The 24,015-nt window shown below is 40.4% G+C and overlaps 1 protein-coding gene across 31 annotated transcripts in view; it reads right to left on the bottom strand.

Moving 5' to 3' along the window:
- Window positions 1-24,015, bottom strand: part of LOC138763207 (contactin-4-like) — a 2,221,540-nt gene that overhangs the window by 44,388 nt on the left and 2,153,137 nt on the right. The window contains exon 27 of one of the 31 annotated variants that reach the window (XM_069937000.1): window positions 1,110-6,347. The exons of the other annotated variants lie outside the window; for them this stretch is intronic. Within the exon in view, the coding sequence (XP_069793101.1) occupies window positions 6,325-6,347 (23 nt within the window). The 3' untranslated portion in view covers window positions 1,110-6,324. Of the gene's footprint in view, window positions 1-1,109; window positions 6,348-24,015 lie in introns of those variants that run through there. 31 annotated transcript variants of the gene reach the window in all.

The following is a 24,015-nucleotide window of genomic DNA, read 5'->3' as shown; positions in this document are numbered from 1 at the left end:
TCTTCAGAGAAGATTTACAAGAATTATTCCTTGAATAAGGGGATTAGCATATGAGGAACAGTTGAAGGCTCTTGGACTGCACTCCTTGGAGATCAGAAGAATGATGGAGGACCTCAGAAACTTTTGAATGTTGAAAAGACTGGATAGAGTAGATGTGGGAAAGTTGTTTACCCTGGTAGGGGAGTCAAAGACAAGAGGGCAAAATTTCAGGATTGAAGGGTGCCCATTTAAAACAGAGATGTGGAGGGATTTCTTTAGTGATGAATCTCTGGACTTTGCTGCCATGGGCGGCTATGGAGGTCTGGTCGTTGGGTGTGTTTAAGGCAGAGATTGATAGGTGTCAGTCTCAGGGTATCTAAGGTTATAGGGAGAAGACAGGGGTGGAGCTGAGTGGGAGATCAGCTCAGAATGGAAAGGCAGTGCAGACTCAATGGGACGAATGGCATACTTGAGCTCCTATACCTTATGGTCTTATTTTTTTGTGTTGCACAGATTATTTACATTTCTTCTTTGTTTACATTTCTCTCCTTTGTATGCATATATTTTCTTGAGGATAGATTTTGCATTACTGATAAATAGACATTCTATCTGGCACACAGGAAAATGAATCTCATGGTATATGTGATGTATGTACTCTGACAATAAATCTGAACTTTGACCTTAAATTTGAACTTGAAGGAAAATATATTGTCATTCATCCTTCAAAACAACAAGAGTTGAAACCATGTTCAATCAATCATCAAGAAAATGTAATCTCTGGAAATCAGAGTTCCTTTGTTAATACGTTTGAGTGTAAATGATACCAATTTAACCAGAATGAAATCAAGGGACCTTAAATTTATATATTAATTTTGCCAGAAAACATAAGATCTCCATATTTTCTTAGCAAAAAATAGCAGGTGGCCTATGCCTTTTTTCCAACTCATAACCAATGACAGAGAATGTGAACAATAATTCAGATTGTTGTTATTCCCTGGACATTGGATAACCTTTATCAAGACAAATTCTATCTTGCAAGTGACTTTAAAAACATCAAAAATAAATACAGCTAAAGCATGCTTTAAATAAAGCAAAATCTTCAGATGGATGGTTTATTTTATTTCCATATACAGTCTGAATAGTGATCATATTTATAGAGAACATATGAATAATTATATATTAAACCTACTTCAAAGAATGGAATGAAAAATGTCCTGAAAGCAGTGCCATCAAAATAAACAATCTGCTGAGTATAAAATAAATGTCAGGGATCTTGGAATCTATTCCTCTCCTGACAATTTGATCGACCTCTTCGTCGGTGGACCTTAATCATCTATTTTTTGCTGACCTTCAACATGAGCACCTCATGGCTTAGAGTTTACTCTACTGTTCAGTTCTTTCTATATCCATGATTGGCTGAAACAGAAACTATAAATTCACTGATGACACCACCATTGTTGACTGAACCATAGGGTTATTTCAATCAGATTATGGGATGATGAGGGAACAAAACAATCTTGATTTCCAGGTCAATAGGATCAAAGACCCCAAATATCCTGGTCATATTTTCTTCTTGCTAGTAACTTCATGTTGAAAATACAGAAGTTTTAAGTCTGATGCAAATAGATTCAATATCAATTTTTTTTCCAACAGCTATCAGGATCTTAAACCATCCTGTATCATCTGAATCACACTACTACAAGACCATAAAAGATCTGTCTGTACTACTGACACGGCATAAAATTGCACTCCCAGCCAAACTTATTTTCTTTTCCTTTAATATTCATTTTTTTTCTCTTCATGGTAATTTATGCATTAATTATACTTAAATTGTAGTTTGTTTTATGCAATTGGGAAGCTGTAGCAAACAAGACTTTCATGGGATCTGTCAATTGTACTTGTACGTAACGATATACATTCATTCAAATAGGAACTAACTTCAGTTCACTTAAATGTGAATTTTTTGATTCAATATAAATTATGGAAATCACTATTTCAGTGTTTTAATCAGAAATATATTTACACATGGAACATTTCAATGCTAGGAACATAGTAAGAAAGGTGAATAAGCTTAGAGCATGGATTAACACATGGAAATATGATATTGTAGCCATCAGTGAAACTTGGTTGCAGGAGGGACATGATTGGCAGCTAAATAGTCCAGGATTCCATTATTTTCAGCGTGATAGAACGGGGGATAAAAGGTGGAGGAGTCGCATTGCTTGTTAGAGAAAACATTACAGTGGTGCTATGGCAGGATAGATCAGAGGGCTTGTTCAGTGAGAATATTTAGGTGGAATTGAGGAATGGGAAAGGCATGAAAACACTAATGGGAGTGTATTATAGACCCCCTAATGGGCTGAGGGAATTAGAGGAGCAAATTTTTTAGGAGATAGCATATATGTGTAATAAACACAAGATGGTGATTATAGGAGATTTTAACTTTCCATATATCGACTGGGGTGCCATACTGTAAAAGGGCTGGATGGGTTGGAGTTTGTCAAATGAGTTCAGCAAAGGTTACTAAATCAATATATAGAAGAACCAATGAGAGAGGGGGAAGTTTTGGATCTCCTATTAGGGAACAAGATAGTTCAGGTGACAGGTTTGTGTTGGGGAACACTTTGGGTCTAGTAATAATATTATTAGTTTTAGTTTAATTATGGAGAAGAATAGGTCTGGGCCTGAGGATGAGATTCTTGATTAGAACAAGGTTAATTTCGAGGAGATGTGAAAGGATTTAGAGGGTGTGGATTGGGATAATTTATTTTCAGGCAAGGATGTACAGATAAATGGAGGATATTCAAAGGGGAATTTTTGAGAGTACAGAGTCAGGATATCCCTGTGAGGATTAAAGGAAAGGTTAGAATATATAGGGAGTCTTGTTTTTCAAAGGATATTGGGAATTTTGGTTCAGAGGAAGAGGGATGTGTACAACAGATGTAGACAGCAGGGAATAGATGAGGTCTTGAGGACTATAAGGAACATGAAAAAAAAATTAGAAAGGCTAAAAGGAGATATGAGGCTGCTTTGGCAAGCAAGTTAAAAAAAAAATCCAAAGGGTTTCTACAGATACATTAAAAGTAAAAGAATAGTGAGGGATAAAATTGGGCCCCTTGAGGATCAAAGAGGTCGGCTATATGAGGAGTCAGAAGAGATGGGGAAAATCTTAATTGATTTTTTTCTTCAATATTCACTATGGAAAGGAATATGGAGTCAGGTGAAGTAAGGGAATCTGGTAGTGAGGTCATGGATAATATACAGATTAATGAGGAAGTAGTACTGGCTATTTGAAAGAGAATAAAGGTGGATATATCTCTGGGTGTTGACAAGATATTTCCTAGGACCCTGAGGGAGGTTAGTGTACAAATAGTAGGGGCTCTGTCAGAAATATTTAAAATGTCACTGGCCATGGGGGAGGTGCTGGTAGATTGGAGGGTAGCTCATGTTGTTTTGCTGTTTAAAAAAGGCTCTAAAAGTAAACCTGGTGTAGTAAAAGTAAAGGAAAAGTATAAGTGGTCAGTAAATTAATGAAGAGCATTCTTAGAGATGGTATACACAACTATTGGAAAAACAGGGATTGATGAGGAGTAGTCAACATGGTAGATCATGTTTAACAAATCTCATACTGTTTTTCAAGGAGGTTACTAAGAAGGTGGATGAGGGGTAGGCTATGGATGTTGTCTATATGGACTTTAGTAAGACCTTTGACAAGGTTTGCATAAGAGGTTAGTTAGGAAGGTTCAGACATTAGGTATTAATAATGAAGTAGTGAAATAGATTCAACAATGGTTGAATGGGAGATGCCAGAGAGTAGAGATGGAAAATGCGTTTGTCAAATTGGAGGCCAGTGACTAGTGGAATGCCACTGGGATTAGTACTGAGCCCATTGTTGTTTGTCATATATGTTAATGATCTAGATGGTAGGGTGGTAAATTGGATTAGTAAGTTTGTAGATGATACAAAGATTGGTGGTGTGGACAGTGAAGAAGGATATCAAAGCTTGCAGTTGGATATAGAGTTGAAGAGTGGGCTGATGGTAGATAGCATTTAATATTGATAAATGTGAGGTGCTACATTTTGGTAGGACTAATCAAAACAGGTTATATATGTTAAATGGTAGACAACTGAGGAGTGCAGTAGAACAAAGGGATTTAGGAATTCTGGTGCATAATTCCCTGAAAGTTGAATCACATGTAGATAGGGTGGTGAAGAAAGCATTTGGTATGTTGGCCTTCATAAATCAGAGTATTGAATACAGGAGTTGGGATGTCATGTTGAAGTTGTATGAGGCATTGGTGAGGCAAAATTTGGAATATTGTCTGCAGTTATGGTTGCTGAATTATAGGAAGGATATAAACTAATGTTTTTCATCCTTTTTCTTTCCACTCACATACCACTTTAAGTAATCCCTATGCCGCAAGTGCTCTGTGATTAGTAAGATATTACTTAAGATGGTATATGATTGGGAAGGAAAAATTGAGAATCACTGCTCAAGACCCAATTGTTACTAAATATTATGCTTGAGAAAAATTGTCATTGGCCCATTTCCTTTGGAGTTATGAAAACCGTGCACATAATGAGTCAATTAGGTATGATTAAAACAGTGGTTTTTAAACTTTTTCTTTCCACCCACATACCACCTTAGGCAATCCCTCACTAATCACAGAGCACCTATGGCATAAGGAATACTTAAAGTGGTATATGAGTCCAAAGAAAAAGGTTGAGAACCACTGATATAAACAGAATTGAAAGACTGCAGAGGAGATTTACAAGAATATTGCCTTGGTTTCAGGGTTTGAATTATAGGGAGAGGTTGAGCAAGCAGGGACTTTATTCCCTGGAGGGAATTGAGGGGTGATTTGATAGAGGTATTTAAAATTATGAGGGGAACAGATAGAATCAATGTGGACCAGATTTTTCCATTGAGAGTGGGGGAGATTCAAACAAGAGGACATGGGTTGAGATTGAAGGGGGAAAAGTTTAGGGGGAAAAGTTTAGGGGAAACTTAAAGGGGATTTCTTCACTCCAAGGGAGTTGGGAGTGTGCAATGATCTTCTGACTGAAATGGTAGATGTGGGTTCGATTTTAATATTTAAGGAAAAGTTGTATAGGTATATGGACGAGAGAGGTCGGGAGGGTTATGGGCCCTGTGCAGGTCAATAGCACTAGGTGGAGTAGGTGTATGGCCTGGTCTAGAAGGGCTGAACTGGCCTGTTTCTGTGCTGTAATTGTTATATGGTTTTTTTTTCCACATTGCTGTATAATCTTAAGAGACACCAACCACATCTGATACATATCTGTAAATTATTTTTTTCTTGAAAATTGCAGGTTCTAAAACCATACAAAAAACTGGAAACAATTATTTCAGCACTTCTCCCAATTTCTGTCACATGATGAAATCAATCCAAGATTTTTATAAATGCTGTGAATTCCTTCAAGTTCTGAACAAATATTTAGTGCCTACCATCAGCATAAAACAGTTTCTGATCAGAAAGTAAAAACTTGAAAGACTGAAAGTGATCAGAGAAATTAGAAATGAACTAGAATAGCACTGTTTCACTGCACATTAAGGACAGTTAATTTATAACAAAATCAGACCTTCTTTATCCTCAAATGCAGTCGTAAACATGGGGTGAACTACCATGGAAATCAACGTGAATGTTACTCTCAGCTTTTGATAGTCATTTCAGGTTGTTACTGCTGATTTCCTATATATCACAGAATGAATTAAGGAGACCACCTAAATCATGAAGAGAAGATGATCTCTTTTCCCTCCAGTCAACAGTGGGCATAGGAATTTATTTTTTTTGCAGGTTTCGCCAATGTGCAGATATACAGCAGACCTCCTGAATAAATACGACTCTGGCAATTTCCTGCTGGTAGCTCTTGAGGATCTCAGTGGACTGCTCATAGGGAGAGCATGTCTCCAGCAGTTGCTCTCTATCAATATACAGTATCCAGATCTAAACTCTGGTGTAATAGATCTGATTATTCAACATCATCCATTCCTCAGGCAGCAGCATTTTCCAAAGCTGTTTGAATTGTTCGTGTGCCCTTTAAAAAAAACTAGCTACTTAGGCTGTTGTAGCAAGGCAAAGAGCAGGCAGATTTGAGAATTTTCAGCAGTAGATGGATATAAATGTATGTGTTGAAATGCTATGTTGAAGAGAAACCCTCAACAACTTGTAACGATTAGAAGACTGCAATCTTCATGTGACTTTTAAAAAAGATGCAAGCTGTTTTAATACTAGTAAATTGTAGTTACGTTCTTCATTAGGAACTTTCATAACATCTTAGCCAGTTCACAAAAGGTCATGAGGCATAAAACCTTTTGTCATACATCTATGGGAAATTAATAACTCCATCTGAAAATAAACAGAAAAGAAATGATAAGGGATATGTTTGCTGTAAGAAAGGTAAAAGGGTGATAGGAAATGCCATCTGGGTTTTGCCAAACATCCCTGAGAGGTTCTGTTTACACAAAGAATTAAAAAAAATAACAATGTGAGTTTGGAATTCAAAGGAAGCGGGTGTTATCAGCAATAATAATTGACAGCAACTTGATGTTCAACTACTGAACAGTTTGTTTATCCAAAGTTAATAGAGGCAAACAGGGTATTTAATGAAGATCTGCAACTTTAAGGGGTATCAAGGGGTATCAGAAATCTAGATTAGAAGAATCAGGGCAGTCATGGAAGAGGCACAAATACAAAACCATGACTTGTGGGACCATTCTTTTGATGTCTAGCTGCAATACCAATAGAGGGTGCATTTCTCTTTCTTTTATTAAAAAAATATTTTATTTAAATTTTTCCAAGATATATAGAATATTATTACATACATCATGTAAATAGTATTTTAAAATTACACTCTCATATGATTGCCCAAATCTCATCCCCCCCAACTGCCTACATTACAAAAAAAAAACATTGTCCAAAAAAGAAGGGGTGCTTGAGCATGCCTTTACATCCCTCTTTCTGCCTCAATTATAATAACTGGTTGGAATTAACGGGGTGTGTGAGGATCTGGGTGGTTCAGGAGAGAGAAATGAAATTAACGTGGTGTGTGAGGATCTGGGTGGTTCAGGAGAGAGAAATGAAATTAACAGGGTGTGTGAGGATCTGGGTGGTTCAGGAGAGAGAAACGAAATTAACGGGGTGTGTGAGGATCTGGGTGGTTCAGGAGAGAGAAACAAAATTAACGGTGTGTGTGAGGATCTGGGTGGTTCAGGAGAGAGAAATTAAATTAATGGGGTTTATGAGGATCTAGGTGGTTCAGGAGAGAGAAATGAAATTAACGGGATGTGTGAGGATCTGGGTGGTTCAGGAGAGAGAAATGAAATTAACGGGGTGTGTGAGGATCTGGGTGGTTCAGGAGAGAGAAATGAAATTAACGGGGTGTGTGAGGATCTGGGTGGTTCAGGAGAGAGAAATGAAATTAACGGGGTGTGTGAGGATCTGGGTGGTTCAGGAGAGAGAAATGAAATTAACGGGGTGTGTGAGGATCTGGGTGGTTCAGGAGAGAGAAACGAAATTAACGGGGTGTGTGAGGATCTGGGTGGTTCAGGAGAGAGAAACAAAATTAACGGGGTATGTGAGGATCTGGGTGGTTCAGGAGAGAGAAATGAAATTAACGGGGTGTGTGAGGATCTGGGTGGTTCAGGAGAGAGAAATGAAATTAACGGGGTGTGTGAGGATCTGGGTGGTTCAGGAGAGAGAAATGAAATTAACGGGGTGTGTGAGGATCTGGGTGGTTCAGGAGAGAGAAACGAAATTAACGGGGTGTGTGAGGATCTGGGTGGTTCAGGAGAGAGAAATGAAATTAATGGGGTGTGTGAGGATCTGGGTGGTTCAGGAGAGAGAAATGAAATTAACGGGGTGTGTGAGGATCTGGGTGGTTCAGGAGAGAGAAATGAACTGATTACCCATTTTGAAGAACCCAATAGATTTTTAGGATTTCAGGAATTTTACTCTCACTAATCTATCTTAAATTCACTTTCATAGCTGAATAGAAAAACACCATTCCACAAACTTGGTAAAATACATCAGATTAATAAAGAACAGATTTATAATTTTACCCCAATGTCTAAAGAATGTTTTTTTTTCATTGCTTGTCTTTCATAGAAGAAAGCAACTCAGAAAATCCAGTTATAAAAAAAGTCCTGTATCTTATGGCAAATGAAAGTAACTGATATTTTTTTTTAATATATCTGCATTTAATTTTATTTATCCTGATTTGGAGTTAGGCTCTTCTATTGATTAAAGCTATTATCATATTGAGAAAGGGTGAATGCAATCAGGTCAACATAAACTGACAGGTCTAGTGAGAAGTGATTAATGGTCTTTAAAAGATAAACTAGATATATAAAAATGTTTCTCTTTGTTAGAAGAATATAACTTGAGGTCATCAACGTAAGAGATTTATCAAATGAATAAGAGTTTATCATTATATGCATGTACAGTATATATGCAATGAAAGTTTTACTTGCTATAGCTTCCCAGCAATGTAAAACACACCAACACAAATTCAGTTCAATTCAGATGCCAAAATGAGACAATAGGTAATAAATATAAAAGGAAAGATAATATAAAAGAAATCATAAATCATAAATTTTCACAGTTGGCTGATTGTGTTCTGTCAGTCATACAGATAGATCTTTAATGGCTTTGTCGTAATGCTATGGTTCAAATGATATGGCAAGGTTTAAGAGCCTGACAGATGTAGGGGAAAAAAAAAACTAGTCTTGACCATTAGTTGGGGGATTGAGTTCAAGAACTGTAAAGTCATGTAACAGTCTGATAAAACTCTAGTTAGACCAGACTTTGAATATTGTGTTCAGTTTTGGTCACCTCATGACAGGAAGGATATGGAAAGTCTGGAAAGGGTGCAGAAGAGATTTACCAGGATGTGGCCTGGATTGGACAACATGTTCTATGAGGCAAGGTTACAGAGCTGGGACTTTCCTCAATGGAGCAAACAAGGTTGAGAGATGACTTAATGGAGGTCCACAAGATTTTGAGAAACATAGATAATGTGGACAGCCAGGACATTTTTTCTTGAGTGACAGTAGCAAATAGTAGAGGACACATCTGTATAACATAAGGGGAAGAAAGTTTAGGGGATTTTATGACAATAAATTCTGAATTGGATTGTGGAAATGTCAGGGATTTTTTTTTTTACATAGAGACTATATTGTATTAAAGATAATAAGTTTCAAGGTATGGGGCCAATTTATTGAATAATATCATAATTGTCAGTTTTAGAGGATCTGGGTTTTCCAGTGCTGATCTGTCTGTCTTCTGGAGGTCTCAACTTGATCTATCTTTGTATTTTCTTTGTCACCTTGATCAGAAGGAGGGGTTAGATTAGTTTTAGCTTTTTTTAGGTAAGTGGATTTGTTGGTTTAATTATAATTACCCTATATCATATCTTTAAAAAAAATGATCTCTAAGATATGATATGATTTGTTATAATAGTATTTAATTGATTTATACATTTAATTATTTTAACAGATAATCACATTTAATTATAAGGGATGAAATTTAAAATCTGACATACTGGTTATTTAATTGTGTTATGTATATGTTGTCCAGCTGGGCAACTAGATATATAAAAATATTTCTCTTTGTTAGAAGAATATAACTTGAGGTCATCAACATAAGAGAATTATCAAATGAATAAGAGTTTATCATTATATGCATGTACAGTATATATGCAATGAAAGTTTTACTTGCTATAGCTTCCCAGCAATGTAAAACACACCAACACAAATTCAGTTCAATTCAGATGCCAAAATGAGACAATAGGTAATAAATATAAAAGGAAGATAATATAAAAGAAATCATAAATTATAAATTTTCACATTTGGCTGATTGTGTTCTGTCAGTCATACATACAGATCTTATTTTACCTTGGTTTTTAAAATATTTTTATATGGATTGTCATGTTAAATTCAATAAAAATATTGTGAAAAGAAAGAGAGTAGTGGGTGCCTAGAATGCATTGTCGGGGTGGTGGTCGAGGCTGGTAAAATAAAAACATTTAAAAGACTGTAAATGGCACAGGTGAACTATTCTACCTTTTATACACCTGCCTGAAAAATAATATCGGTATGTGTCAGGGTGCAAAGTCTGGTTGAATACCAGCCTGTAGATTCAGAGGCATGACCACCTACATTCAATTTCTGTCAACAGTTCTATTATCCTTCATTTAATACTTAATATGTAAAATATTCAAAGAACACTGAGTATGATAAAAATGATTGAAGATATCCCTCCGTGGACTTTCAATTGCTTATACTTTCAGGCAAGAGTCCAATTTTAATCTTGAAAATATGATTTATGTTTTGGGAAAATTCAACAGAATTGCTTAAGAAATGTGAATACACCTAAAAGATCATGTAACTCCATAGCTGAACATAACATTATAAAATACACATTGCAGAGAAAAAATGTATGCTTTATTGAATGTTTGCCAACAGTTTGGAAGAACTGCAATGATCAATCTTAAAACGACACAGGAACAAGCCAGATCACAAGGAAGCAATCACATTCATCCCATTCCTCATATTTCATTGCTCCTCTCATTTGCCTTTATATGTGCCCATTAATTTACCTTCCTTTAATTTCATTTCAACATTAGTATGCACCAGGGGGTGATGTCACGCTGATGGAGTAGTGGCCAGAGAAGAATAGCCCTCCACAGAGAAAAGAAAAAGAGAAGAAAAAACAAAGCTGGACAGAAAAAACATAGAAGGCCTGAAAGATAAAGAAACCAAGAAAACCTAAGAGATGGCACCAAAAAAGGAAAAGACCAGAGAGACAGATAAAGAAGAAGACAGGAAAACAGCAAAAAGAAAAGAGGTAGGCCTTACCTTAAAAAAGAACGTCTGATCCCCAAAGCCATTGGATGCCCAGCTGGACAACGGCCCTCCTCGAGTCGAACTACAAATATGGCTCACTGAGCCACAAAAAGATGTGCAGTACACATAACAAAAAAGACACTGATGGGAGGGGGGCCCAGCCACAAGACAAAAACAAATTGTCAGAAAGAACCAGACAGATGCCATCACGGCAAGAAGAGATGAACAGAAGACGAGAGAAGGAGTTAGAAAGAGAAGAAAAAGATAAAAACTTAGACAGAAAAAAGTAAAAAAGATAAACAGTTAATAGAGAATATTTTGATGAACAAATGAAGACATTAAAAGACATTTTAACAACAGAATTTAATGCAATAAAAATAAAAATGGAAAAAGCCAAAGATAGAATGCAAAAACTAGAGCTTAGCAAATACAGGAAAAAGAACAGATGAAATGGAAGAAAGTCAGAAACGAGTAGAATTAGAAATGAATGAACTAAAAGAAAATCTGAAAGATAGAAATAAAGAAATTAAAGAGAACAAGATCAGTTAATTCAAAACAGTGATGTCTTAGAGAATTATAACAAATGAAATAATATAAAAATAGTAGGTGTACAAGAAGGCATAGAAGGATCAAACATAAAGGGATTCATAAAAAGATAGATCCCACAAGTCTTGGATGCAGAAGAACTACAAGAGAAAATAGAAATTGAAAGAGCACATAGAACATTGGCACCAAAGTCTTATTCAAAGCAAAAAACACATTCCATAATAATAAAATGACTAAGACACACAAGAGAAAAAATATTAGAGAGGGCAAAGGGTAAAGTAAAAGAAAATAAACAACCTCTGGAATATAAAGGACAAAAAAATATTTTTCTATCCAGATATCAGCTTCGAGCTCTTAAAGAAACTGAAAGAATTAAACTTGACAAAGCAGATACTATGGAAAAAAGGATATAATTTTAATCTATGACATCCAGCAATATTAAAAGTATTTATTCCAGGGGAAAGAAATAGACTGTTCTCAGACCTGAAAGATGCCCAGCACTTTGCTGAACAACTGCCAAACAGACAGCAAAACGAGAAGTATTAAAAAAAAGACTATCAAAACAATGTATAGAGATTAATTGTAAATATAATAATGTAAGAAATCAAGAATAGCACTAGAAAAAATTAACATAGAGTTACAAACAAGGAGGGTTACAGCTACCAAACTTCAAAAATTACTACAGGGCACCACAGTTAAGGTACTTATCAGATTTTTATCAGAGAGGAGAAAAACCGGATTGGAGTAAGATAGAATTAGACAAGTTGGGAGAAAATATCCCGGAACACATACTTTATAAATGGGATGAAAAATTGGTGCAATATAACAATTCACCAGTGCTGCATCACATACTTAAATTATGGAAAAGAATACACCTGGAAGAAAAAAAGATAAATTATCAAATACCAAAAATGATATTTACACAAAACCCATTAATCCCCTTTACAATAAACAATTTATTTTTCAAGGAATGGGATAGAAAAGGAATCAAGAAAATAGAAGATTGTTTTTTGGGAAATAATTTATTAACATTTGAGCAATTAAAAGAAAAGTATGAAATAACACAAAGTACAATGTTTACATATTACCAATTGAAAACTTATCTAAAAGATGTACTGGGAAATAGTTTGAGATTACCAGAAAGTAGCAACTATGAATATTTAATCACAAACACACTGATAATTAAAAAAATTATTACAAACATGTACATCAAATTGCTACATAAAAGAGATGAAATAAAGTATAAACCGAAACAAAATTGGGAAAAAGATTTAAATACAGAGATATAGAATGAAACATGGGAGAAGTTCTGTATAGAAACAATGAAGAACACGATAAATAGTAGATTATGTATGATTCAATATAACTGGCTACACAGATTGTATATTACTCCCCAGAAATTAAAAGAGTGGTACCCAACAGCATCGGATGGATGTTTTCATTGCAAACAAGAGATTGGATCAACATTACATGCAATTTTGGACATGCTCAAAAGTAAAACTTTCTATATTGATGTTGATCATTTGTGGATGTTGTTATTGATATGACTCATAGTGCAAAAAAATTAAAAAAAAACATTAGTATGCACCAGTAGATAATTTGAAAGAGCCAGCATATAATTTTGATGAGGGAGAAAGCCAGAGCACCCCTTATCTGAAGATCCGAAAACTGAAGACATCCAAAAATCAAAATTTTTTAAGCGCCGACATGACATAACAAATGGAAAAAAATTTCAACCCCTGACTTGCCCATCTGATGCTCTTTTGCTGTTGGTGCCAGTTTGATTTGATTACAATAACGGTTAAAAATGAAATCTTTGCTTCTGGCTGGTCAGATGCCAAATGGAACTGACTCCAAGTCTTCAGCATCGTCTGCAGTCATAGTGGGTGACAGCGACTCCATTCTCAATATTGTGTGCTGTGACCTCCACATCAAAGATATCGCCTCAGGCTCCCGGGCCAGAGCGGGGACTGTAGTGGTGGTCTTTTTTAAACAGAGATCAAGTTTTTTTGGTAAGTACTATTCATTATTTCATGTGAATTTTCCACTTGTGGCATTGTGGTGGTCTGCAATTGTGGAGATCGGGCCAGCTCATCGCGCGGCAGCAAACGCAGACAGAGATTGCTAAAGCGACTCCCAGGACAATGAACCAGTGGGGTTAGAAGCTGGGGCAGCATCAGACCAACAGCCTTAAAATAGTGTTGGTCAAGCTGCCCAGCTAACTCAGCAGAAACAGGCTGGGGAAGAAGGGCATTCATATGCATGGACATTCCCGCCTGCTATTGTTAATTCATGTGGCTGACTCAGTCAATCAGTAAAACAGCAGTAACTTGAAGAGTATTAAAGCAGCCTTTCCAGCCCTAATAAAGGAGTGAGCTTAACCTGCCACACCGTGTGTGTGTGTGTGTGTGTGTGTGTGTGTGTGTGTGTGTGTGTGTGTGTGTGTGTGTGTGTGTGTGTGTGTGTGTGTGTGTTTCTTTGTAGCAGTCGGCTACATTTGGTGACCCCAACGGTTTAGAAGGAATCTAAACCTAGCGATGGAGAACAAAGCAACAGTCAGAGCAGTCAGCATGAAGCTCCTGACCTTCTGGACAGTTCAACCTGGCGTGTGGTTCAACAAGGCAGAGGCTCAATTCCAGATTCAGGGCATCACAGGAGAGGCCATCCTGTACTACCACGTGGTCAGCGCCCTGGATCCGCAGACTGAAGACAGAGTGGCCAACTTTATCCATAGACCACCATCGGAAGGCACTTACACTGCCTTCAAAGAGCTATTAACCAAGACGTTCAGACTCTTGTGGCGAGAGCGAGGCGCACGTTTGCTCCACCTGGATTGGCTGGGAGACAGATCATCAACAAGGAGCTAGCCCTCCTAGGAGATGAGCAGCCCAGCATCATGTTTGAGCAGGCGTTCCTGGAACAGATGCCTGAAAGCATCCAACTGCTCCTGGTGGATGTGGATTTCACTGACACCTGGAAAGTCACAGCATGGGCAGACATTCTGTGGAAACAGAAACGTAAGTGCTCGGCTACTGTGGGACTCGTAAAGAAGTCCCGCAATCAGACTAGAGCAGTCCCAAGCAAGGAACAGCAGACGAGAGGCAGGAGTGAGTCCAGTGACAGATGGTGCTTTAACCACCAGAGATGGGGCACTAAGGCCCGATGATGCCAATCCCCCTGCAAGTTCCAGGGAAACGACAAGGCCATGATGGCTGGTCACCAAGAGAGTCTCCTGCACGTCTGGGACTGCCTGTCCAGCAGATGCTTCCTGGTGGATACAGGAGCAGAGGTCAGCGTGATACCCCTGATAGGGTTGGACACTAGGCGCAGGCTAGCGGGACCCACGTTGATGGCTGTCAACAATAGCAGTATACGGACCTATGGCACTCGTAGGGCTGAGCTGCAGTACAGGGCAGTCACTTCTCGTGGGAGTTCATGCTGGCTGTTGTGGAACAACCACTCCTCGGAGCAGATTTCCTGTGAGCCCACAGCCTCCTAGTGGACCTTAAGGGTAAACAACTTGTCCACACCGAGACCTACCAGACCATCACACTGAGGTTCACTCACTGTACTCCGTTAATGCACCTGGACTCCATCCACAGGTTGGAGGATGAGTTCTCCAAGGTGCTAGCACAATTCCTGGCTATCCTTTCCCCTCAGTTCACAGCGGAGATGCTTCGACATGTCGTCAGACATCACATCCTGACCAAAGGCTCACCTCTCCATGTAAGGGCAAGACAACTTCTCCCGGAGAAGCTCCGACTGGCCAAGGAGGAAATCTGCAAGCTCGAAGAGTTGTGTGTTGTTTGACGGTCAGACAGTCTATGGGCCTTGCTCCTGCTCATGGTGCCTAAAGCAACTGGGGGGCTGGAGACCATGTGGTGACTATTGCCAGCACAACGCGGCCACCATCCCAGACCATTACTCCGTGCCACACATCCACAATTTTGTGGCATCCTGCGCGGGGCAACAATATTCTCAAAAGTGAACCTCATGTGAGGATATCACCAGATAGTGGTGCATCCTGATGACATCCCTAAGACGGCCATCATCACTCCATTTAGGTTGTTCGAGTTCCTGAGGATGCCATTCAGGCTCAAAAATGCAGCACAGACATTCCAGCGACTGATGGACGCTGTGGGCTGAGACCTGGACGGCACTTTCATCTACCTTGATGATATCCTCGTGGCAAGTAGAACCCGACAGGAACACCTTCAGCATCGCCAAAATCTCTGTAGCCTTCTGCAGGAGTTTGGCCTCTCCATCAACCTGGCCAAATGCCAGTTTGGTCTGAACACCATCGACTTCCTGGGCCACAGGATTACAAAGGATGGGGCCACACCACTGCCCAACAAGGTAGAGGCCATCCACAGCTTCCTAAAGGCCAGTACAACCTAAGGTCTGCAGGAGTTTGTGGTGATTATAAACTTTTTTCACAGATTTAATCCAACAGTTGCCCGTGTGATGCGCCCTCTGTTCATCCTGATGTCCGGCAAGAAGGACCTGATGTGGGACGATGAATTCGCATGCACATTTGTGGAAACCAAAGCAGCCCTGGCCAAAGCTGCACTCCTGATCCACCCCAGACCAGATACACCCATGGCCCTCACAGTTGATGCCTCAGGAACAACGATTGGTGGAATCCTGGAGCAGCAGATAGAAGGAAGTTGGTACCCACTAGCTTTCTTCACCAAACATCTGCGACCCCCTGAACTAAAGTACAGTGCTTTTGATGGAGAGCTGCTGGCGCTGTACTTAGCCATCCACCACTTTTGGTACTTTCTTGAGGGAAGGGCTTTCATGGACCACAAACCACTGACTTTCACCCTGGCTATAATCTCTGATCCTGGTCAGCCCACCAACAGAGACACTTGTCTTACACCTTGGCGTACACCACTGATGTCTAGCACATCTAGGGCAAAGATAACATGGTCGCGGACGCCTTGTCAAGACACGGCATTCTCTCACTGGTCAACGGTCTGGACTTCGCAGCACTGGCAGAGGCACAGCAGCACGATGATGAGATCCCGCAGTACAGGACCACTGTCACAGGCCTTCAGCTTCAGGATGTTCCAGTCGGCACAGGTACTACCACCCTCGTGTGACTTGGCCACCGGGCAGGTTTGACCTATTGTCCCAACGGCATGGAGGAGATGAGTTTTTGACTCCATCCATGGGCTCGCACACCCATCCATCAGGACCACGGTCCGGCTGGTGGGCAGCAAGTACATGTGGCATGGATTACAGAAACAAGTCGGGGGGGTGGACCAAGGCGTGTATGCAGTACCAAACAGCCAAAGTACAGTGACACACCAAGGTCCCCCCACAGCCTTTTGAGCCAATGGAACGCAGATTTGACCACACGTGGTCTTAGTGGGACCCTTGCCAGTCTCTCAAGGTTTCCGCCACCTGTTCACAGTGGTTGACCACTTCACCCGGTGGCCAGAAGTAATCCCCCTGGCTGACACATCCACCAGGTCCTGTGCCAAAGCACCCCTCTCGTCCTGGATTGCAAGATTTGGACTGCCATAGCACATCACTTCTGAACAAGGTGCACAGTTCACCTCCAGTTTGTGGACCAACATTGCCAACCTGTGGGTCACTCAGCTACACCATAGGAAGGCATACCACCCACAAGCCAATGGCATGGTGGAGCATTTCCACAGGCACCTCAAGACCGCCCTCATGACCAGACTCAAGGGCCGCACCTGGGTGGACGAGCTACCATGGGCACTACTGGCATGATGCTGTGGCCGACCACTACAAAGAAACACACACACACAGTGTAGCAGGTTAAGCATACTCCTTTATTAGGGCTGGAAAGGCTGCCACATGAGCCCCCACCCCCCCAGAACCAGTGTTATAGTCTATATTGTTCATAGGTATAGTCTCCAAACAGCGCCAAAAGAAGACCTCCACGCATCCTCCGCTGAACCCGTCTATGGAGCCCCACTTACGGTCTCCAGGCATTTCGTTCCACAGGACAAAGGACAGCAGGAGGAGACAACCACCTTCTTGGACAGGCTGCGCGAAAAGGTCAGTAACCTGGCTCCGATCCCATCCTCCAGACACAGACAAACCAAGTCCAACATCCCCAAAGAACTCAAGGACTGTGAGTACGTGTTTGTATGCAGAGGACCCCACTGTTCACCACTGCAGAAGTCATACAAAGGTCCCTTTCAAGTAATCCGGAACAACAGAGCCACCTTTGAGCTAGACATTGCTGGTAAATCAAAGGTCTTCACTACAAGATTGACTCAAGCCTGCCCACACAGACCCAGCAGAACTCATGGAGACACCAATACCGCGATGCAGAGGCAGACCACAAAAGACTTTGGGGACTATACCTATGAACAATATAGACTATAACTCCGGTTCTGGGGGGGTGGGGGCTCATGTGGCAGCCTTTCCAGCCCTAATAAAGGAGTGTGCTTAACCTGCCACACTGTGTGTGTGTGTTTCTTTGTAGTGGTCGGCCACAGCATCATGTCAATGGTCAAAAAGCTGCTGTTGTTTGTTGCTGTTTAACTGGTGATACGGGTATTCTGCTGATGCTACTGTGCTGCTTAGTTTCCTTGTTCCAAAATCAAAAAAAACCTAAAAACCATCTGGCCCCAAACATTTCAGATAAATGTTATTCAATCTGTATTTGCTGAAATGGAGATGGGTTGGAAGATGTTGGTGGCTGGGCACAATGGCTTTGGAACTGTGGTGCTCTTTCAGTGACTCCCACAAATTTGAGGGACATTCACTTTGTGAGTATTTTCTAGGATAAAGTCCCACGGTAGATCAAAACTATAAGCTGTAAAGATATTATTAATGCATTGCATCTTGTTTAACCTTTTAATTCAACTGCATTTCAGGGAAACAAACTGACTTCTTTTCTCCATGAATATTAAATTATGATAAGACAATATTTTTATTGTGCATTTTGTTACATAAACTATATCCCTTAAAGTGTATCCATTCTTTATCTATATTATTGAGCTATCAACAATGCTGGCAATACTTACTGCATTGGAAATAAAAAAAATACAAGTTACTCTAGTTTTGGGGCTTCTGTTGATAACTTCTGTGACTTTTATAGGTCTACACACAGGTGCCTTGGATCAAGCTTTAATCAACTAATGATATATGGTCACTTCTGAAGGAATGCATTAAGGATATATTGATGAGCCAAGACTTTTTATTTTAATCTTCCATTAAATTATATGATTGCTCTATTTTGGCAAACTGAAGGAAAGATGAATAGCTGAAGGATGAGATCAGCTGCCAGTGCATTCAAACATAGCATGATAATGCACAGGCAATGCATTTTTTTTATTCCATCAGCCCTCAATTCTAGAGCTTTTATTAAAATAAAACACAAATAGATCCCTGATATACCAGCCTATTTTTTTCCTCACCTGTCTGTTCATAAATTTTACATGTTTTCAATGTATGTTGAAAAAACACATTCAGTACTTGGTGTGTAAATGATGGTATTCCAATAGGTTGTGTAATAATTCAGTTATTTTGTATTACAGTACATCTCCGATTATCCAGAATCAGATTATCCAAAATTCTCAGTTACAAGAAATTTTTTTGGACCCGAAAGTGATGTCTTTTCGGCTCCGGAAATTTTTTCAGATAATTGAGGATTTCAGAAAAATCAGAAATCCTCATTTATCCAAAAAATTTCAAAGCCGAAATGACATCATTTTCCCTCTGAAAATTTTCAGATAAATGACATCACAGGTTGAAATTTTTTTGTAATTTGGAAAAACATCTGAGCAAAATTTTGAGTTTTTGGTGTTGAATTTATCTTATTTTGTTTTTTTTTGGTGAGAATTAAAATTATTTTAATGTTTAAAAAGCCTTCCACTGTTGTTTGTTGTTTAAGCACTGTTTCAAGTGATTTGCTGTTGCTACTGGGCCATTTAAAAAAAAAAAGATCAGTTATCCAAAAATATTGTATATCTGAAATAAGCCCGATCCATTTTGGGTAATCAAAGTTGTTCTGTATTTAGATTGTACATACAGAATGTGAAACATTATATTATACCTTGCATATATTCATCAGTTTTGAACAGTTTTAAATTCAAATCAAAAGGAATTAAATCAAAAGAAAGTTTCAACATGTCTTTTTACCGATTACAGCATAGATCATTCCAGTTTATTTATTTGTGCATGGCTTCTAAGCCCTCATGATAGTACCTAATGGGTAGCAATTTCAACCTTGCGGCTTATGTGATTCACATTATTCTGGAACTTGTAATGATCAGGTACTCATTACAACAATTATGACAATTACAGCCTGTTCAGTCTTCTTCAGAAAATAACTTGACTACCATTCTTCAATTTACATTGAGCTGTAATGACTCTGCTGGTCAGGCAGCATCCATGAGTAGAAATGGTCAGCTAACATTTTGGGGTCAGGACCCATTACTGAGACCAAAGTTGGAAAGGATGATATCGGGTATATCCAGAGGGAAAGAAGAAACAGGGGGTAATAAATTGAGAGGGACTAAGAGGCATGAGGAATTGGCTTCTGGGAGTTCTATTGTAGATCCTCAGAGAGATCTCGGTGAAACAGTCACCCAATCTGCGTTTGGTCTCACTGAGGTAAAGGAAGTTGCACCAAGCACATTGAAAGAATAGATTAGATCTGCTCCTAAAGCTCTGCCTTATCTGGAAGGTCTATTTCTGGCCCAGGATGGAGGTGAGGGGAGAAATGTAGGGACACATTTTGCACTTTCTTCAATGGCAGTGGTAAATGCCTAAAGGGTGGAAAGATGGGATCGGAAAGGAGGGAAGAGAAGATCATAGTGTCTTGGAGAGACTGATCCCTGTGAAAAACAGGTAGGAGTGTGGAAGAGAAGATTTAGCTGGTGATGGAATCGCACTGATGTTGGTGGAGGTGGTGGAAGGTAATGTGTATCCATCTCAGAAGACAAACAATCTATAGACATCTATTGCAAACCTACCAATTCCTACAGCCACCTGGATTATACTTCTGTTTCCTGTCATGTACAAAGACCTTTCCCACAATTCCTTCACCACATCTGTTCCCAGGAATGCCTTCCAATCCAAAACATCTGAAATCTTCTCCTTCTTTAATAAATGAAGATACACCCCAACAGTCATTGATAAAGCCAGTACTTTCTCTATTTCTTGTACCCCTGCCCTAACCTCACCTCCACCCAGGCACAACATTTCCCACTTCACCAGCCTCTGTAGCTGATACATTATCCTCACACCACCAGCTTGACATTGCATTACTCCAGCTTCTCACTGTGTTCAAGAGTGCCACACCTGCAATTTTTTGTTTCTACTCAGTGCAGTGAACTGGAATTCACTGTCTATGTTGTTCTGATGGCTGGCTCCTCCCTTGGCTTCACCCTCACCAACCATAATATAAACCCTGGTTTTCCCTCCTTACCTCAGATTCACCAGAGGATGATTGTGTCTATTGGCCATTGATTGTAAGCTATTAAATGCATGTTTTTACTCCTCACTGGTCTCTGAGTGAAATCAATCACATTACAATTTTAATAGCTCAACTTTGAAGCAGGATGGAAGCCCTGTTGAAGCCAGGCATACTCAAAGTCGACCTTCTGTCCCCCGAAGCCCCAGAGGAATTTGTTTACTAGCTGGAGTGCTTCCAGTCCTACTGATGACCTATTCGACCAGGACCTGAAAGCTACATGCCACCAGTTACTGATCCATTCCGAGGACCACTGCTACACAGCACTTGAGGCAGATGGATGGTTCTATCAGTTCCGGAGGGTCTATTTTGGCATTTGGGGTCCCGGTCTTCCAGAGAAAGATGGACCAAAATGGTCAACAAGTATGGGTTGAAGGCCAACTTCTCTTATCTTGAATGTCACCATTTGTGGGCACTCTCTGGAAGACCATGATGCCAAGGCCCTGAACCTCACGTACAACTCCAGTAAGTCCATGTTCCGCATGAAACATCTGGTGATCCTGGGCTATGTAGTGGAGAATGGTGCCATTGGCCCTGACCCCGGTCAAATGTGCCCCCCGTTAGACCTCCCAATCCCAAAGTCCATGAATGCCTTAAGGAGGTGCCTGGGCTTCTTCTACTGCTATGTCCAGCGGGTCCATCACTACACAGATAAAGCTCGTCCCTCTTAAAATCCACCTCCTTCCCGTTATCAGACAAAGCCCAGGCAGCTTTCGACTACGTTCAGAGCTAAATCGCAAAGGCCACTATGCATGCGGTGGATGAGAACACACCCTTCCAGGTGTAAAGTGATGCCTCTGATGTAGCATATATAACCGTATAACCATTTACGGAGCGGAAACAGGCCATGTTGGCCTTTTGAGTCCGCACCGGTTCACTGATTTTGTGCGCCCTCTTCAGGCATCATCGACAAGTACTCATGTTTTCCGTTCACCATCCCCTGCTCAGACATGACCACCAGCATGGTCATCAGGGCATTGCAGTCATTTTCACCCTGTTCAGGTATCCCAGCTATATCCATAGCAACTGTGGCTCATCATTTATGAGCGAAGAGCTATGCCAGTATCTGCTCATATGAGGCATTGCTACAAACCCCAGGGGAATGGGCAAGTTGAAAAAGAGAATGCGTCTGTATGGAAGGCCATGAAATTGGCTCTACGGACCAAAGGCCTTCCAGATTTGTGCTGGCAAGAAGTCCTACACATGGTGCTCCACACTATAAGGTCACTCATCTACACAATGACCAACACAACTCCTCACGAGCTTATGTTTATATTCCAGAGGAAATCCACGTCTGGACCAGTCCTGCTGAGAAAGCACGAGGAGGAACAAAACAGACTCCCTGATCGAGAAGGTACACCTGCTGAACGCCAATCCAATGTATGCGTACGTCGCATACCCTGACAGCAGAGAGGACACCGTCTTGATCAGTGACCTGGCAACTACCAGAACTGAGGATCTGATGCATCAAGCGAGCTAGGAGCTACCGAGTACCCCACACAGGGTCTCGGAGGACACTGATCGGGAAGTGGTACAATGCACTCCGCAACCAGAGCTGGAGCCCTTGAGACCCACTGACCCTGTACCACAGGGGGTCCAGGAAGTCCAAAGTCCTCCAGTACTGCAGCGTTCGACCAGAATTACCAGACTTCCAGACCCCCTGACAGAATTAACTTAACTTAGTGAAGCCAAAAGGGATCCACTGGAACTGATAGAGTTGTCCATCAGCCTGAAATGCTGTGTGGGGGTGGTCTTCAGAATGGATCAGTAACAGGTGGCACGCAGCTTTCAGGTCGAAGATCAAATTAGACCTGATACCATGCAATTTTGTTTACCATGTCCGAAATTTAAGGGAGATGTTATGCATCCAGGAGTGTGAAATGATTATTTGTTTGGCTGTAGTCAATCACTAGCCTGGACTTTTCTTTTCCTTTCACGACTACTACCTGGGCTCTCCACGGGCTGTTGCTAGGATCAATAATATTTTCTCAGCTCTAATAAATTCCTGATCCCTGCACTGTATCGCCTGCTCTTTGTAGCTATTGGTTTGCAATCAGGAGTCAGGTTTGGAAACAATGGGTGGGGAGAGGGGAAATCAATATTTAGGGTGGAGAGACCACCTCATCAGCACATGATTCTGGGGCCCCATGTAGTGGGCCTTCAAGCTTTCTATGACTGTCTCATATGTTGCACAATCTCTGATGACAGCAAACCCCTTGGAGCCAGTTCGAGAGAGAAGTGCAAATCTCCAGAGACTATAAGAGTTGAAGGCATCTTGTGTGGCCATCAGGTAGGACTAGAAGCACTCCAGCCAGTAATCAAATTCCTCTGGGGCCTCAGGGGACAGAAGGTCAACCTCGAGCGTGGCTGGCTTCAACAGGGCTTCCATCCTGCTTCAAAGTTAAGCTATTAAAATTGTAACATGACTGATTGCACTCAGAGACAAGTGAGGAGTACAAACACGCTTTTAATAGCTTACAATCAATATCTGGTAGACACAATTGTCCTCAGGTGAATCTGAGGTAAGGCGGGAAAATCAGGGTTTATATTAGAGTAGGTGATGGTGGAGCCAGCCATCAGAACAATAGACAGTGAATTCCGGTTCACTGCACTCAGTCGATTTAATTGGGTGTTACTGCTACCTGAAGCTCATCATTCTTATGTCAATGGATCTCAACGTGAATGAGATATAATCTTCCCTACTGAGATCACCAGCTGAAAACAACATATTTATGCTTTCAGATAACAGATATCAAAAGGGGGCTACTTTAATCATTCTAAGAACAATCACTCTCACTGAAAACTGTTACGAAACATATGGGTGCAGTCGGCTCATAGGAAAAGTTGATCTTACCCTGGGTATAACATTTTGTGCCATATACATTAGGAACATGAACAACATCACCAAATGATGCTGAGAAACACAGTCAGATGGAAGATAGGGATGTTTCTGCAGCAGTACGGAATGAGAGCAGTCAGTGTTCAATATGTATTGATCAGCACAAGATGAAATAAAATAATTCTCATTTCATCTCTTCACAAACAACCTGACTCTTAATCCATTGGGATACAAACTGACTTGCAATTGACAGGCCAGCAATCAACTGTTGTTATCATCTCTTGCCAGAAATTACATGATTTGGAAATGAAGGACCTTGTC

The sequence above is a fragment of the Narcine bancroftii genome, chromosome 5, assembly GCF_036971445.1.
Source record: "Narcine bancroftii isolate sNarBan1 chromosome 5, sNarBan1.hap1, whole genome shotgun sequence".
Lineage (NCBI taxonomy): Eukaryota > Metazoa > Chordata > Chondrichthyes > Torpediniformes > Narcinidae > Narcine > Narcine bancroftii.
Note: the sequence above shows the minus strand (reverse complement) of the source record. Positions and strands in the feature narration are given on the sequence as shown.